Consider the following 16,094-nt stretch of genomic DNA (forward strand, 5'->3'; position numbering starts at 1 on the left):
TATGACCATAATTTCAGGCTCAATTATGGTTATAAGTCGAGGACCATTTGTTACCAACAGTTAATCTTCATGCCAGATGGGCAAGTCTTTTAACTGCCAATTGTTCTTAACTGCAAGTTTTAATTACGTAAAAATGAATTAAATCAACTCAAAGTTTGACCGTCTTGGCATCAAGCAACAATTTTTGGACTGCAACCCTAGGTATACCTTAAAAATCCAAATGTAGCCTAGAAAACATGGTGCATTCCCATTTTATAATATCCTGTGCAGGTTTTCATGCTTGTATTCTCATTCTTTGAGTCATAATCTTTATGCCATTTACAGACCTCTCCAGGTAGATATCAGAACAAACTTCCTGACTTGTATAAGCTGTCAATCAGGGGAAGGTTGTCTCCTGAAATTGAGAATTCTCTTCTCTTTGAGGGGTTCAAATTAAGAGCTGGCTGATCAACTTTCAGATGTTCTAGTGGATTCTGAGTTGAGCAGGTGATTCGGCTAGCAGGGGTCAGCAACCTGCGGCTCTGGAGCCGTATGCGGCTCTTTGGGCTCTCTGCTGTGGCTCCCTGTCAGGTGCTCCCACCACTGGTTGGCCCCATCCCTCACCCTCCTCTCCCAATTACTCCTCGCCTGGCCTGAGAAAGTAAGGGTGACGGCAGGGATGGAGAAGTAGCCAGGGCAGAGACAGAGAGATACAGAGAGAGGGGGAGAGAGAGAGACATAGAGAGATACAGAGAGAGAGGGAGGGAGGCGAGAGAGAGAGATGTCAAAAGGATTTTGTGGTTCCCAGTGTCTTTTAACAACTGGTTTTCTGCCCTAATGGGTAGAGAATGCTGGGTAGGTGTGGCTAGGGGGATCGTGTGACTGGAAGTGAGCAACATTGAGTTGGCCACGCCCACCCAGGTTTTGTGGCTCCCGGTGTTTTCTTTTCTGTGGGAAACGGGTCCAAATGGCTCTTTGAGTATTTAAGGTTGCAGACCCGTGGCCTAGATCAATGTATCTCAACGTTAGCAACTTTAAGATGTGTGGACTTCAACTCCCAGCATGCTTCCTGGGGAATTCTGGGAGTTGAAGTCCACACATCTTAAAGTTGCTAAGGTTGAACAACACCGTTGTAGGCAATCCGGTGCTATGCTGTTGCTATTTTCCAATCAGCATTAATATGGTCAACAAGATGGATTTCAAGATCTGGAACAATCCTGAAAAGTCTTCTGCCCATGCTTGCTATAAATTATGAAAACAGATGTTCCCCAAGCCATTTGGGGCATGATATCTCTAAAATGCTCACAAACAGCTGAAATTGGAGGCGGAGGGAGCAAACATCAGAGGGAGAATGGAATATCCAGGAAGAATATGTAGCTTGAACAAATGTGTTACCTATTGTGGGTTTTATATATATATCTACACATACAAAACCCTTCATGGACCAGCCCGGTCCCAAGTGCTAGTTGACTGCTTCCTTATGACCCACCAAAACACAACTTTTACTTCACAACCAGGAACCAGGAGTACTACTCAGGTGACCCTGAGGACACAGATAAACCTCCAAGGGCTTCAACGACCCTCTAAAAAGATGCAAAGGATCAGCTCTGTCTGCAAGGAATATAAATCCTTCCATTCCCCACCATCCTGTCAGAGCTGAAGAAGCTTCTTGGATGAGAAGCGAGATGTCTTCAAAAGAAAAAACAAGAACGTCCAGTTGCCTCCTGAAAAAAACACCTTTGGGACAACCATGATCTGGATGACTGAGAATCTCTACAGACTTTTTGCGTCACAAGCTCAGACCATGCACGACGTCTCAATTTCACCAAGTCACCTTCTTCCTATAGTTCTACAAGGACCCAAAATTATCTCCCAGGTTGGGGAAAAAGCAGAACTGATCCACGGTGCTGCAGTCACAAAACTAGAGGACATAGTGAGCTGCCAGTATTACTGATACCCTCAATTGCACCAGGAGTGGGTTCCATTTACCTTTACTACTGGTTCACAGCGGGAGCACTCGCGCGTATGTGCTGATCACTCATGATGACATTGTGGTGGGTGGACGGTTTTACTACTGGTTCTATAGAACCGGACCGAACCAGGAGCAACCCACCACTGAAATTCACCAGTTCAATGTTTCTCACTTGACTATGATACACACGAACCTACTTCCTCCACCTTTAATAAGCCTCTTCTACAGCCCCAATGGAGAAAGGGACCTGCCGCTAGTCCAACTCTCCAGCTCATCCAATTCAAGTCATCAGGGATCAAAACCCTTCTGGTGCTTTTGACATTCTCCAATCAAGAATTGCAAACAACAGGTTACAATTCTGTCTATAAATTCAATCCCCAGCCCTTGTGGGTAAATCAAAACTGATTTTAAATGAGCTTGACTTCTAATGACTACAGGAGCATCTCTGTCTAGCTTTCCAAGGTGACGACTAGTTCTGGGTATTGGAAAAAAAAAATCTCACAAAGTAATGGATAAACCTCTTTTGTTACCAAGAATAGCACACAAAAGTGCTCTTGTGATCAGCTGTAATTGAGCTTCCTTAAGTTTCATCACAGGAGGTGGCAGAACATAGTCAACCTTGGTTGATCTTCAAAAAGCTAAACAAGGTTGACTAGTTCTCCTATCCAAGAGACACCAGGCTATTGGATAAAATAATGTCTTAGGAAAAAAAGTGATGGCAAACTACTCCTGCTACCAACCTGACTTCCATTGAGGACCTGTATACTGCACGAGTCAAACAGAGGGCTGTGAAAATATTTACGGACCCCTCACATCCTGGACATAAACTGTTTCAACTCCTACCCTCAAAATGACGCTATAGAGCACTGCACACCAGAATAACTAGACACAAGGACAGTTTTTTCCCGAACGCCATCACTCTGCTAAACAAATAATTTCCTCAACACTGTCAAATTATTCACTAAGTCTGCATTACTATTACTATTAATCTTCTCATCGTTCCTATCACCCATCTCCTCCCACTTAGGACTGTATGACTGTAATTTTGTTCCTTGTATTATTACGATTTATATTGATATTGTTTCCTGATTGCTTATAATGACTATAATTATGATTCTTGACGAACGTATCTTTTCTTTTATGTACACCGAGAGCGTATGCACCAAGACAAATTCCTTGTGTGTCCAATCACACTTGGCCAATAAAGAATTCTATTCTATTCTATTCTATTCTATTCTATTCTATTCTATTCTATTCTATTCTATTCTATTCTATTCTATTCTATTCTATTCTATTCTATTCATTTAGTGACCTTTCAGAGTTACCCTGGCACTAAAAAAAGTGCCAGTGCCACTGATGATCATTCCTCACACTTGGCCAATAAAAATTCTATTCTATTCTACAAGAAAATTGTAACTAGAAAACTCTACAGATGTCACCGTACATCAGGGGTATCAAACACAAGGCCCGTGAGCCAGATGTGGCCTGTGATGTGGTTGGATCGAGCCCACAGGGCCGTCCTGGAAAATGTAACGGGTTGGACTGTGTCGCTTTAGCATCTACCCAATGCAAAAAGGAAACATTGGGCCAGCATGACTTTGGCCCAGTCTACCCAGTGCGAAAGAGGAAACATGCTAGCAGTTTGGGGAGTAGTGTGAAGCTGGCCACACCCAGTCGGCCACGCCCACCCAGCCCCCCAAGGTCAACCACAGCCCTGATGCAGCCTTCAATGAAATAGAGTTTGAGACCCCTGCCATACATCATGAAATTCTGTTTGAAAGTGGCATCCACCAGACTGCATCCAGGCATGCTTACCAGGGCATCAGGCGTCCAAAGCAGGTCCAGGAGCTTTTACTGATGAAGAAACCCACCAGGGGGTCAGTTATGGCATCCCACGCACGTCCCACGAAAAGGATGATGGATGCGTAGAAGGGGTCCATCTGTTAAACAGAAGAAGGGAAGAACCTCCATTCAACTCGAGCGTGGGAGCTCATTCTCTCACTGGAAGCCACAAATGAAAGAAAAGCAAATTGGTCTTATGCAGAAAAAAAAAAAGGACAAGTAGAAACAGGCCAACCCAGGGGGAAGAGAGCAAGGTAGGGCAAGGTGGAAAATTCAGTGTTTGAACCAAATCCGTACATATAAACTCAAGCCAAGTCTCTTCGGCAGCTGCAGTTGCTGAAATTCTCTTGGTAACGGCTTTCTATCTCTTCCAATAAATACGGGTAGTCCTCGGCTTATGACCGCAATTGAGTCCGGAATTATGCTGGTTAAGTCAGGCTGATTATTAAGCGAGTCATCACGTGACTGTGCCCGATTTTACAACCTTTTTTGTATCAGTCGTAAATGAGCACTCCAGTCGTTATGTGAAACCGTTGTCGACAATGGGTGGTGTTTTTTTGCTGGAAATCAGAAGTAAATGCCTGTTTCCAGCAAAAACCATTATGAATCGTGATCAGGTGACTGTGGGATGCTACAAATGGCCGTAAATGCTGGCCAGTTTCCAAGCACCCAAAATGTGATCATGTGACCGGGGGGGGGGGGAGAAACCATTAGAACTTTGAATCCAAGTCTTAAGTAGTTTTTAAACCTATTGTAACTTCAAACAGTCGCTAAATGACCGGTCGTGAGTTGAGGACTAGCACTTAGACTTATATACCGCTTTACAGTGCTTCACAGCCCTCTCCAAGCGGTTTAGAGTGTCAGCCTATTGCCCCCAACAATCTGGGTCCTCATTTTACCGACCTCAGAAGGATGGAAGGCTGAGTCCACCTTGAGCCTGGTGAGATCTGAACTGCCAAATTGCAGTCAGCCGGCAGTCAGCAGAAGGAGCCTGCAGTACTGCACTCTAACCACTGCGCCATCACAACTACCTGTTTGACTTGCACTGTGGTTTTGATATTTTCTCCTGAGCTTCTCTAAGTGGTTCACATTCTGTTTCTGTTGTGGCCTGTACGTGGCCTGTGCGGCTGGTGGCTGATTCGGACAGCGAGGAGGCTGGTGTGGTGCTGCGCCAGCAGCCTGTGCAGCTGGCACTCGAGTCGGACAATGAGGAGGCTGGAGAAGATGTGGTGCCAGAGGCGGGGATTCAGCCAGGGCCTTCAGAACCTCCAGAAGCTCCCATAAGTGAAGAGGAAGAAGAGGAGGAGCCTCTTCTCGATGCACGGGCGCGCAGAGCTGCCAAAAGGCAGGAGTGGCTCCTCAGGAGGAGGTCTCCTCGAGAGTAGGGCTTGGGGCTAATTGGCCACTCCCTTAGCCTATTTAAGGAGGAACGCCAACTGAAGCAATTTGCAGGGAACAACCGTTCACTCTCCTTTGTGCCTTGATCTTAGTTCTCTGCAAATTGCTTCTGGGCTTTCTGCCAACCATAGTAAGATTAAGATTATTTATTCTTTGTATTCATGCAGGCTGTTAAGAAAGTTAATTAACAGCCTTTGTTTGAAAAAGAACCCTGATTTTATTTTAGTAAACTAAGATTTGTACAGACTTTGTGTGTGCTGCGTTCTTTGGGGTCCGTAGCTGGGGCAGAACAGTTTCTAGCTGAAGCCTGGCTTTGAGAAGCTGAAACCTGGAGAGGTTTTATCAGATGGTGAAGTTACATTATTTATCCCAAAGGTGCTTTTTTTTTAAAAAAAACTGGATTTTCTAGGGATTTTTTTCCCCTTTAAAAATGTTTCACTTCTCATCCGAGAAGCTTCTTCAGTTCTGGATGAGCTTCTCGGATGAGAAGCGAAATGTTTTCAAAGAAAAAAAAAAAAACCCAAGGAAATCCAGCTGCCTTTTGGAAAAAAAAGCACCTCTGGATGATTTGAGAATCTCCACGATCACATGAATTGCATTTTTAGGTCTGCCACCCTCAAGTTTTGAAATGCTGAGTAGCCGATTTCTTCACCCGAAGCTATGAACTTCGACATGGTATGCAGGCTTCCAGGGACGACGGGGGCCAAAATACAGATGGAACCACATGTCAACAGTTGTACATATCATTAATTGGGCTTGGAGGGATTGTTGAACCAAGCCAGTGTGGCTTATTTAACAAATTACAGTTCAAGCAAGCCAGGGCTTTGTGAGATGTGTGAATTCAAGTCAATGAGTTACCAAGCAATAGCAAATGTGCTGCTCTTCTTAGCAGGGGTTATTTACTGAAAGAGAAATGCCACGGAGAACATACAATCGAGGCAAGCGACGCACCACGAGAAAACAAGATGTTCTTAATTTGAGAACACTTGCCAGGAGCATGTAGAATGGACTGAACAATGCCTTTAACAATCTGGTCGTATATAGGACTAGAAGTGGGGTGAGGCCCTTGTTTCATTCACATTAGGTCGGCGATTCTAGAGGCATTCTGTGCCCCAGGAAGACAAGACTACCAAGGAGCCTTGGTAGTACAGTGGTCTAAAGCACCCTGTTATTAACACCAGCTGCCTGCAATTACTGCAGGTTCGAATCTCGCCAGGCTCAAGGTTGACTCAGCCTTCCATCCTTTCTAAGGTAGGTAAATTGAGGACCCAGTTTGTGGGGGCAATAAGCTGACTTTGTATAAATATACAAAAGGATGAAGGCTATTGCTTAGCGCATTGTAAGTTGCCCTGAGTCTCCGGAGAAGGGCGGCATATAAATCAAATTAAAAAAAAAAAAAGACATGAAAGCATGAGAAGCATGAGGAAACCAGCTAAGAGAAAAGCAAGAGACTTCCTTGCAATTTGGAGATGCTTCCTTCCCTAAACTAGCGCTCTCTGGATCAGACCTGGGCATTTTGCAGGCCATATCCGGCCCTGTCTGGCCCGTGTGAGGTCAATTGGAAATTAGAAATCAATTAAGATAAGATGAATAAGTTAGGTTTAATAATAGAAATAAAGAGTATAAATTTTGAGTCTAATGGTTAGAAATAAAATGGGTATGTTGAAATTAAATACTTTTGGAATGTTTAATATATTTGTGTGCTTTAAATTGTTAAAATATATCCATCTAGGGGGAAATGAAAGAAAAAAATGGATTGATAATTGATAAGTTTAAGGTAACGGGTTTTGGGGGATAATGGCATAGTTATAGACAGATTTGAGGGAAATACTTGTTTAAAATACACTGCTCAAAAAAATAAAGGGAACACAAGCAGAAGACATCCGAGATCTGAATGAATGAAATAGCCTTATGAAATACTTTGTTCGTTACATACAGTAGTTTATACACTGCTCGAACAACTAAAGGGAACACAAAACTACTGTATGTAACGAACAAAGTATTTCATAAGGCTATTTCATTCATTCAGATCTCGATGTCTTCTGCTTGTGTTCCTTTTATTTTTTTGAGCAGTGTATTTAGTTGTGTTAATTGAAAAATAAGATTTGTTAATGATTTGCTTTAATATGTGACCGGAGCAAAAGCTTCATTTTGAAAAGATGTATTTTATGTTTTTGTTTTAAAAATAAAAAAAAATATTCAAACAAAAAAAAAAGGAAATTAGAAATCAAGTGTAAAGTAACAGAGTTGGAAGGGACCTTGGAGGTCATCTAATCCAACCCCCCGATCACGCAGGAGATCTGTACGAGGGATTCGAACCGACGACCTTTCTGATCGACAAGCTCAGCGTCTTAGCCACTGAGCCACTTAGGGAGCTAAGTGAATAAGTGCACAGCCCGATTGTTTTGGTTCTTCACAACAGTCTCGGTTTCTCATGTGGCCTCTTGGGAAAATTAATTGCCCACCCCTGCTCTGGATGAATGGGGCAGCCTATTTGATATTGCTTAGTAATTCGTGGAGTCCCTAAACAGTAATTGCTGTGCTGCTAAGATTTCAGGGAAATTTAATTCTACCACATCTGGAAGATTCCCGGATGCAAGAAAACTGCACAGTGCAAATCTGCTACAGGTAATTCTCAACTTACAACCGTTCATTTAGCAATTTTTCAAAGTTGCAACGGTTAAAATTGCAATCATCCCTCACGCTGATAATCACTGCAGTGTCCCCGTGGTCGTATGATCAAAATTTGGGCCCTTGGCAAAGGCCATACATTTATGATAGTTGCAATTTCCCAGGGTCACGTGATTGCCATTTCCAACCTTCCCAGCCAACTTTCAACAAGCAAAGTCAATGGGGGAAGCTGTATTTGCTTAACGACTGTGTGATTCCCTTAACAACTGCATGATTCCCTTAACAACTGTGGCAAAGAGGCCGTAAAAACTGGGCACGGTACGCTTCATAACCTTCTTGCTCAACAACAGAAATTCTGCTCCCAATTGGGGTTGTAAGTCAAAGACTACCTTTACAAGGTCCTGCAGAAGCCCTTGGATCCTGAGCTCAATAAGGGGTTGCATGTAGGATAGGCTGCCCATAGGGTGGGTACTAGGGGCACAGCACTGAGACCAGATCTGAAAGCGCAACAAGGAAGTACCTCCGTATAGAAAGCTAGCATCTCAAGCAAAAGGCTAAGCAAGAAGCTTCCTTGAAAAGGGATGGTTTTACAGAGTGGAGCATGTAGGAAATTTTGCATGGAAAGGAAAGCTTTGGGGAACTCTAACCCAAAGAAAACAGCAGTTAAAGAAAATCTATACTGGGTGCAAATCTTTAGACGTGGCTCAGCCTAGAGTTGAATCCAACAGGGATCCCCAATAAGCCTTGATGTGACCACCAACCCCCAGCCTCAAAGAAAGGACCGAAGCCAGTTAAGACTTACCTGCACCACATCCAACAAGTAAATCTGGAGAAAGAATCCCAAAGCACAACCAGTGATCTGATAGGGTGCTCCACCAATGGCATAACACACTTTGCTGCATATCGATAGCTTGGCTTTGCTTTCTCTCTGGAACAGAGAATTTGGAAGCAATGGTCAAAACTCCAGAAGGAAGATCAAACAGGACTTGCTCTGTATCAGTGTTTCTCAGCCCTAGTAATTTTGTGGACTTCAATTCCCAGCAAGTTGGCTGGGAAATTCTGAGAGTTAAAATCGACATGTCTTAAAGTTACCAAGATTGAGAACTACTGCTTTATGCTCCACAAATTCAATCCACCTTTAAATTCACCCAACCCAGTTTACGGAATTACGGTAACTTATTTTCTGGATTCACACAATACACTGAACAAGAAACTGACCCAGTGCTCTGGTTTGCACTTAGTTTTAGCAAGGGAGAATTTTGCACCTTCTGAACTCGTTAGCAGTATTTGCATGTATCTTCCCAAGGTATTTATCACTCCTACTTTCTAGCAACAACTTTCTTTGTTCACCCTTAGCAAATATCCCAGTTCAAACAGGCAATAAATCTCACCAAGGACAGATAATAGAAGCTAGTCCAGAAAAGTGCTTTGCTCACGCTTTCAACCCAATTGGGGTGAAAAAACAATGAAACACTTTCTCCCACTGCCAGAAGGGTGTACATCTGTAACTGCCTCCCCATTCACTTCAAACAACTCTGGAAGGGCTACCAATAATTATTACGATTGAAAAAGTTGAGATGTTGCTTTAAATTATTCAGCTTTCAGGTCCTCTCCTCCTGTTGGATCCAATCAAGAAGTTAAAGCCGAGTTTTGAACACCATTGGATTTCTACCAATGATTGAGTTGATTATGTATATTGGGTGAACATAGCAATTGTGCATCTTGTCCAATAAGTTGCGGTAATCACACACCCAGTCCAACCAATTGGTAAATGCAAGTGGTGTGAACTCAGAAAGATCATCATAAACATATCGGCAGGAGAGCTTTTTAGAGAAAATCTTAGTTCATTTACAACACTCAATCCATGCTATGGGGGATTGTTTTGAAAGAGTTTGAAATTCCTGATTTAACTAGACTTCTTTTCTGAAATTCAGCTCAGATTTTACTACTGCAAAGGCATGTTATAGGTGAGAGAATAGAGAGTTCCTTCCACTTAGACATCCAGACACAAAGACTATCTTCACACCATTCTTAATCAGAGGTGGACAATTTGATGTTCTCCAGATATTTTGGGTACAGTCCTGCATTCTCTTGTCAGTGGATATGCTGGCTAAGGCTGAATGGGTATTTAAATTCAAAACATCGTGTGGGTGCCGTAATGCCTAGCCAAGTGCTGTGCTCTGAACCCTGGCTTAGATTTAATGGTTACCCCAAGATCAATATACAGTGGCTATGTTTGCATGGCTAGACTAAAGTGCAGTTGGATGTTCAGTGATTTGGTGAATCCAGCTATTGTTTAGCCTTATTATGTGAAACAGGCCATTCACTTAAGCTATAATGTGGTCACCCTAAAACCTTCCAACAGACCCCAACAAACTCTTCATCAAAATCCCAAGCATCACTTCAGTGCTCAGGTTACAGATTAGAAACCCCAAGTCTAAGAGAGAAGCCAGAGGCAGAATTGTCCTTTTCCATTAAGGTTTGTTTCCTGGTCATCCTGGTCAGTTTAACTAGCCATCCTGATCAGAAGCAGAAACTGGGTAAGAGACGATTTTTCAGCTCTGAATTCATTCATTCTTTCAACACGTCTAAGTCCCCGGCTCCCATTCTGACACATAACTTCCCACCTGACGCTAAACATCGGGGCATTCCGGCCGCCCACGGCTACGGGGGAAGCCAAACCCTGAAAAGCCACCCTCGCATGAAAACCTCACCCCACCTCTTTCTGAAACAGCCACGACTTCTCTTGTAGTGCTCCGCAGTTGTTTCTTAAAGGGGCAGAAACACACAGACAGACACACACACACAAACTGCCAGGAAGCTTGAAAAAGAGACTTCCAGGGGGAAAATCTTCCCCCTTCTTCACCATTAAATAAATAAATAAATAAATAAATAAATAAATAAATAAATAAATTTTAAAAAAAAGGGGGGGGGGGACAAGCCGAATGCTCCTGACTGAGCTTTTCTCAGTTTATTGTTTATATTGATATCTTTTCCAAAGAGGAAGTCGCACCAAGGGCGGCCGTATCTTCTTCTCACCATTTATGAATGAACTTGAACTGCACGAGGAGGCCTCGCAAGGCTTTCAGTACAACTCCAAGGCTGACGCGCCGAAAAACCCCCGGGGCTCTTTTTAAAAGAGGCGAGGAGTGGAGGAGTGGGAGGATTCTTCGCGGTGTAAGTCAACTCACTCTCTCTCTCTCCCTTCCTCCCTCCCTCTTTCTCTCTCCCTCCTTCCCTCTCTCTTTTCCTCTCTTTTCCTCCCTCCCTCTCTCTTTTTCTCTCTCTCCCTCCCTCTTTCTCTCTCTCCCTCCTTCCCTCTCTCTTTCTCTCTTTCTTTCCCACCCTCTCTCATTCTCCCTCCCTCCCTCTCTCTTTCTCTCTCTCCCTCCCTCTCTCTTTCTCTCTCTCCCTCCCTCTCTCTTTCTCTCTCTCTCCTTCCCTTCTCCCTCCCTCTATCTTTCTCTCTCTCCCTCCTTCCCTCCCTCTCTCTTTCTTTCCCTCCCTCTCCCTCCCTCCCTCCCTCCCTCCCTCTATCTTTCTCTCTCTCCCTCCCTCTTTCTCTCTCCCTCCTTCCCTCTCTCTTTCTCTCTTTCCCTCCCTCTGTCTCTTTCTCTCTCTCTCTCTCTCCGTCCCCTGCGCTATTCCCCCGTTGCCCCAGTTCACACGTCCTCCCGGGAAGGACTAACCTTGACCCAACGCCAGGGGCCAGCCAGCGTCTGCAGCAGAGCCATGGTGGATCGATCACCCGAGCCCGCTCTAATTTGAAGGCTCCCAAGCCTTATAAGGAAGGCTCGCCCGCCCACCTCCGCCCCGATCCCGGATTGAGGGGGGAGGGGGAGAGATCCGAATGGATCACCCAACTTCGCCTCCAGGTCCAGGATCCGTTGAGTTTTGGGGGAGGGGACCGTTTCATGCCCTTCCCGGTTCTGCTTTGCAGGAGGAGGGGGGAGCGAGCGAGCAACGCGCAACCTCCCCCTCCCAGATACATTCCAAGGGCTTTCTGGCTCTCTCGGGATCTCTCCCCGGTCGATCGACTGGCCCGGGGGCTGCACGTGGATCGCCCAAGCTCTTTCTTAGCCGTGCTTCCTCGGGGAGTAAAATCCGCCCGGCTTCCGAGCACAGGGCCAGCTGCGCGCGCGGTTTCCAGCCCTTCCGCGCCTTATTTTAATTTTTCTTTTTTCTTTTTCTTTTTCTTCTTTTCTTTTCCTGGCTCCTTTTTTGCCTTCGCCCCTCCCGCTCCGCAGCTGCCTTCCGCCTTACCTTGGATCGGATCCGCTCCTCCGGTTTTAAGATGCTCGGTTGCAAAAGGCCAGCCGAGGAGACGCTCTCAGCTCCTTCTCCTTTGGCCATTGGCAAGCCCAGGGGGATCGGGTCGGATTAATCCACTTGATCTCCGTGCTGGAAAGTTTTCCTTTCCTTTCCTTTCCTTTCCTTTCCTTTCCTTTCCTTTCCTTTCCTTTCCTTTCCTTTCCTTTCCTTTTTCCTTTTTCCTTTCCCCCCTTTCCTTTTCTTTCCTTTTCTCCTCTTTTCCTCTTTTCTTTTCTTCCTTTTTTTTCCCCCCTCCTCAATTCGCTTTCAGGCGTTTCTATCCCGGCGCGGGAAGCAGCGGCGGGAGAGTTTCAAGCGGGCGAGCGAAAGGCTGCCGTGAGCGCCCGGATCGGCTCGGCTCGAGCGGAGGAGAATGAATGAATGCGCCCCTTTCTCCGGCCGACGGGATTTCTTTCGCGTGCAGCCAGCCGCCAGCCGCGGCTCCTCCCCAAGCGCTCGTAAGCCAGCCCCCTCGCCTCTGCCGGAATTAGAAACAACCCCCAAATTCTGGCTGTCTTAAGGGAGCCAATCCGGAGCCGAGCCTTTGAAAACACCCTCGCCTTTCCCACTCCGGACAGCTGGCAGTTCTCGCCTTCCAAGAGTCGGGCTGCAAAAAAATAAAAATAAAATAAAATAAAAATAAAATGACTTCACCTTTCTGGCTTGGGTGTAAAAAAAAATACAAAGAATGCAGCCTTTTCTGAGATGCAGGGAGTCCTCGACTTACAACAGTTTACTTAGTTTTTTTTTTTAAATATTTTTTTTTAAATTTTCTTTTAAGACAAACATTCCATCATTCATTAAACCAGTGGTGAAATCCAATTTTTTTAAACTACCGGTTCTGTGGGCGTGGCTGTGTGCCTTGGTGGGCGTGGCAGGGGAAGGATACTGCAAAATCTCCATTCCCACCCCACTCCAGGGGAAGAATACTGCAAAATCTCCATTCCCACCGCACTCCAGGGGAAGGATACTACAAAATCCCCATTCCCTCCCCACTCCAGGGGAAGGATATTGCAAAATCCCCATTCCCACCACACTCCTGGTAGAAGGATATTGCAAAATCTCCATTCCCACCCCACTCCAGGGGAAGGATACTGCAAAATCCCCATTCCCTCTCCACTCCTGGCTGAAGGATATTGCAAAATCTCCATTCCCACCCCACTTTGGGGTCAGCTAGAGGTGTATTTGCCGGTTCTCCGAACGACTCAAAATTTCCGCTACTGGTATTTCCAGAACCTGTCAGAACCTGCTGGATTTCACCTCTGCATTAAACAGTCGTCTGAGTAGAAATGTTTGTGTCGTAACAGTTAACGCTTATCAACATATTCATTATTTATATCTACTCTTATTTTAATACTAATACTTAACATATCTATTATTATAACATTTCTCTTAACTTATTCAATTTTATTATACATTACTTTCATATTTATTCTCTGATAAAATAAATCTCATATATTATTATAATCATCAGATTCTTCCTTTCTTTTAATTGCAAGTGTTAATCTATTCGTTTCTGCACATTCCAATATTTTCTTAATCACGTTTTTCATCTGCAGGAATCGTTTCACCTTTCCAGTTCTGTGCAGATACAATTCTAGCCACAGTTATTGCATGAATAATCAAATATAGATTTTCTTTACTCAACAACAGTTCATTTAGTGACGTTCAAAGTTACAGCGGCGCTGAGAAAAGGGACTCGTTTTTCACACTTATGACTGTTGCAGCATCCCCCGTAGAGTCACATGATCAAAACTCAGATGCTTGAGAACCAGTTCATATTTATGACCGTTGCTGTGTCCCTGGAGGGGGTAGGGGGTGGGCATGCAATCTCCTTTGGCGACCTTCTAACAAGCAAAGTCAATGGCGAAACCAGATTCACTGAAAAACTGTATGACTAAATTAATAGCTGCGGTGGTTCACTTAACAACTGTGGCAAGAAAAGTCGTAAAACGGGGCAAAACTCACTTAACAAATGTTTCACTGAACAACATAAATTTGGAGGCCAGTTGTGGTCGTAAGTCGAGGACTACCTGTGCTGTATTTGCACCGCATGCTTACAGGTAGCTCTGGCCTTACAACCATTCATTTGCTAACAGTTCAAGGTTACAATGGCACTGAACAAAGAGACTTAGGAGCGTTTTTCACACTAACAACTGTTGCTGTAGCATCCCTGTGGACATGTGACCAAAATTCAGATGCTTGGCAACTGGTTCATATTTATGACGGTCACAGTGTCCAGGGGGTCATGTGATCCCCTTATGACATGCAAAGTCAATGGGGAAACCGGATTCCCTTAACAGCCTTGTTACTCACTTAACAACTGTAGCGATTCACTGAGCAACTGTTGCAAGAACGGTTGTACAATGGGGAAAATCTCAATAACTGTCTTGCTCAGCAACAGAAATTTTGAGCTCAGTTGTGATTGTCAGTCTATCCTTGTTCATTACAGTAATTTATCACATTTTAACACACCCATCTTCCTCACAATTAATGCAGTGTAATGCATTTCTGGCAGGCCTGGGGCCGTTGATCTCGCTACGGCGATCTTGAAAGACCCGGCCATGGAATGGAGTGTATGGATTTTTAATGTTTTCTTTTAAAAAAAATTTATGGGATATTGTTTGCATTGGGGTTTTTTTTTTTTTTTTTTTGCTTGTTAGAAGGTCGCCAAAGGAGATTGCTGTAAGCCGCTGAGAGTCCCTAGGGAGTTGGGCAGCATAGAAATATGACAAATAAAAAATAAATAAATAAATAAATAAATAAATAAATAAATAAATAAATAAATAAATAAATAAATAAATAAATAAATGCAATGAATATCATATTCTGGATTTTCACATCTGCGAGTACAGTATAACTAATCATGGAGTAGGGTCTGAGTTTGACCCTCACTTTAATCCTGGAATCTGTTTACCCATCATGCTTAATCTGGTTATTGAATCAACCCACAGAGCAGAAATCAAACCAAGACTAAAACTAACCAAGATTGCAAATTACGGCCATTAGATTTTCCATTCATCTGATTAAGCATGTTGGGTAAATAAGGCCACCGAAGCGCAAACTAATTTATGGATATTTGAATCAAGCCTGTTTGGTCCATTTGTGGTTCAATGGATTAGGCAACTGCTCAATTAACTGGGTTAATTGAGTAAGCCTTAGCTTTGTTCGTTGTATTATGAAAACTTCTAAGGAACGCCTAGCTAGATGAGTTAATTATGCCCCTGCGAAGCCCATAAAAAGTATGGGGTTTAAGAGCCGTAGCAAAGTCTGGCTGGGTTAGGAATCCCAGTTTTTACACCATATTTCTGAGAAGAGAGAAAATTTCAATTTCAACATGAGATTTTGGAAATTTTTAATTAAAAAAAAAAATCCTTCCCTTCAAAATAATGTGGAAAGTCAGTGAATGCCATTATGCCTGTGAGCATTTCAATATTGGCCTTCAGGCTAAATCCTGAATTTAATTTATTTCTGGCTTTACATGAAGTGTTCCTGCAGGCTAAAATGGTTTGTTAAACAAATGATGGTTGTTTAAAAAAAAATCTGATTTAGCATTGTTTGCAAACCAGCCTTTCCGCAACTGACCAGCAGACTTTCAGCCATAAATTGGTCACATTCATTTTAAAAATGAATGCCACTTTCAGGTTAGTGGCTGTTATGGTAATAAATTCCACAGTGTAACCATTCATCAGTGCTTCCTTTTCCCTGAACAAAGAAAGCTGGTCTACTGTGTGCTGGTAAGCTGGTGAAAAGTAGAGGAAGTAGACAATTAAGGTATTAACAAATATGGAACAGGATTGTGGCTGAAGACTGATATATGTACCTATTCTGACAAGGCAAGATGGTGTGCAAATTGTCAAACTTTGCATTAGTTCCTCAAACCAGTGCCTTTTCCCGAAGATCTTTCAAAAAAAGAGCACACTCGGAAGAAATGTTAGAGACTAGAAATGTCATATGAGGG

The 16,094-nt window shown here is 43.7% G+C and overlaps 1 protein-coding gene across 1 annotated transcript in view; it reads right to left on the bottom strand.

Moving 5' to 3' along the window:
• The window catches only part of MFSD2A (MFSD2 lysolipid transporter A, lysophospholipid), a 51,779-nt gene extending 39,500 nt beyond the window's left edge, over positions 1–12,279 (bottom strand). Inside the window, exons 1-3 of the mRNA XM_070949431.1 lie at positions 12,086–12,279; positions 8,625–8,750; positions 3,767–3,891 (exon numbers count right to left, since the gene is read on the bottom strand). Of these exons, the coding sequence (XP_070805532.1) occupies positions 3,767–3,891; positions 8,625–8,750; positions 12,086–12,175 (341 nt within the window). The 5' untranslated portion in view covers positions 12,176–12,279. The remainder of the gene's footprint in view (positions 1–3,766; positions 3,892–8,624; positions 8,751–12,085) is intronic.
• Between the last annotated feature and the right edge of the window lie 3,815 nt (positions 12,280–16,094).

The sequence above is a fragment of the Pituophis catenifer genome, unplaced genomic scaffold, assembly GCF_029215685.1.
Source record: "Pituophis catenifer annectens isolate HBS135680 unplaced genomic scaffold, rPitCat1.0.hap2 SCAF_9, whole genome shotgun sequence".
Lineage (NCBI taxonomy): Eukaryota > Metazoa > Chordata > Lepidosauria > Squamata > Colubridae > Pituophis > Pituophis catenifer.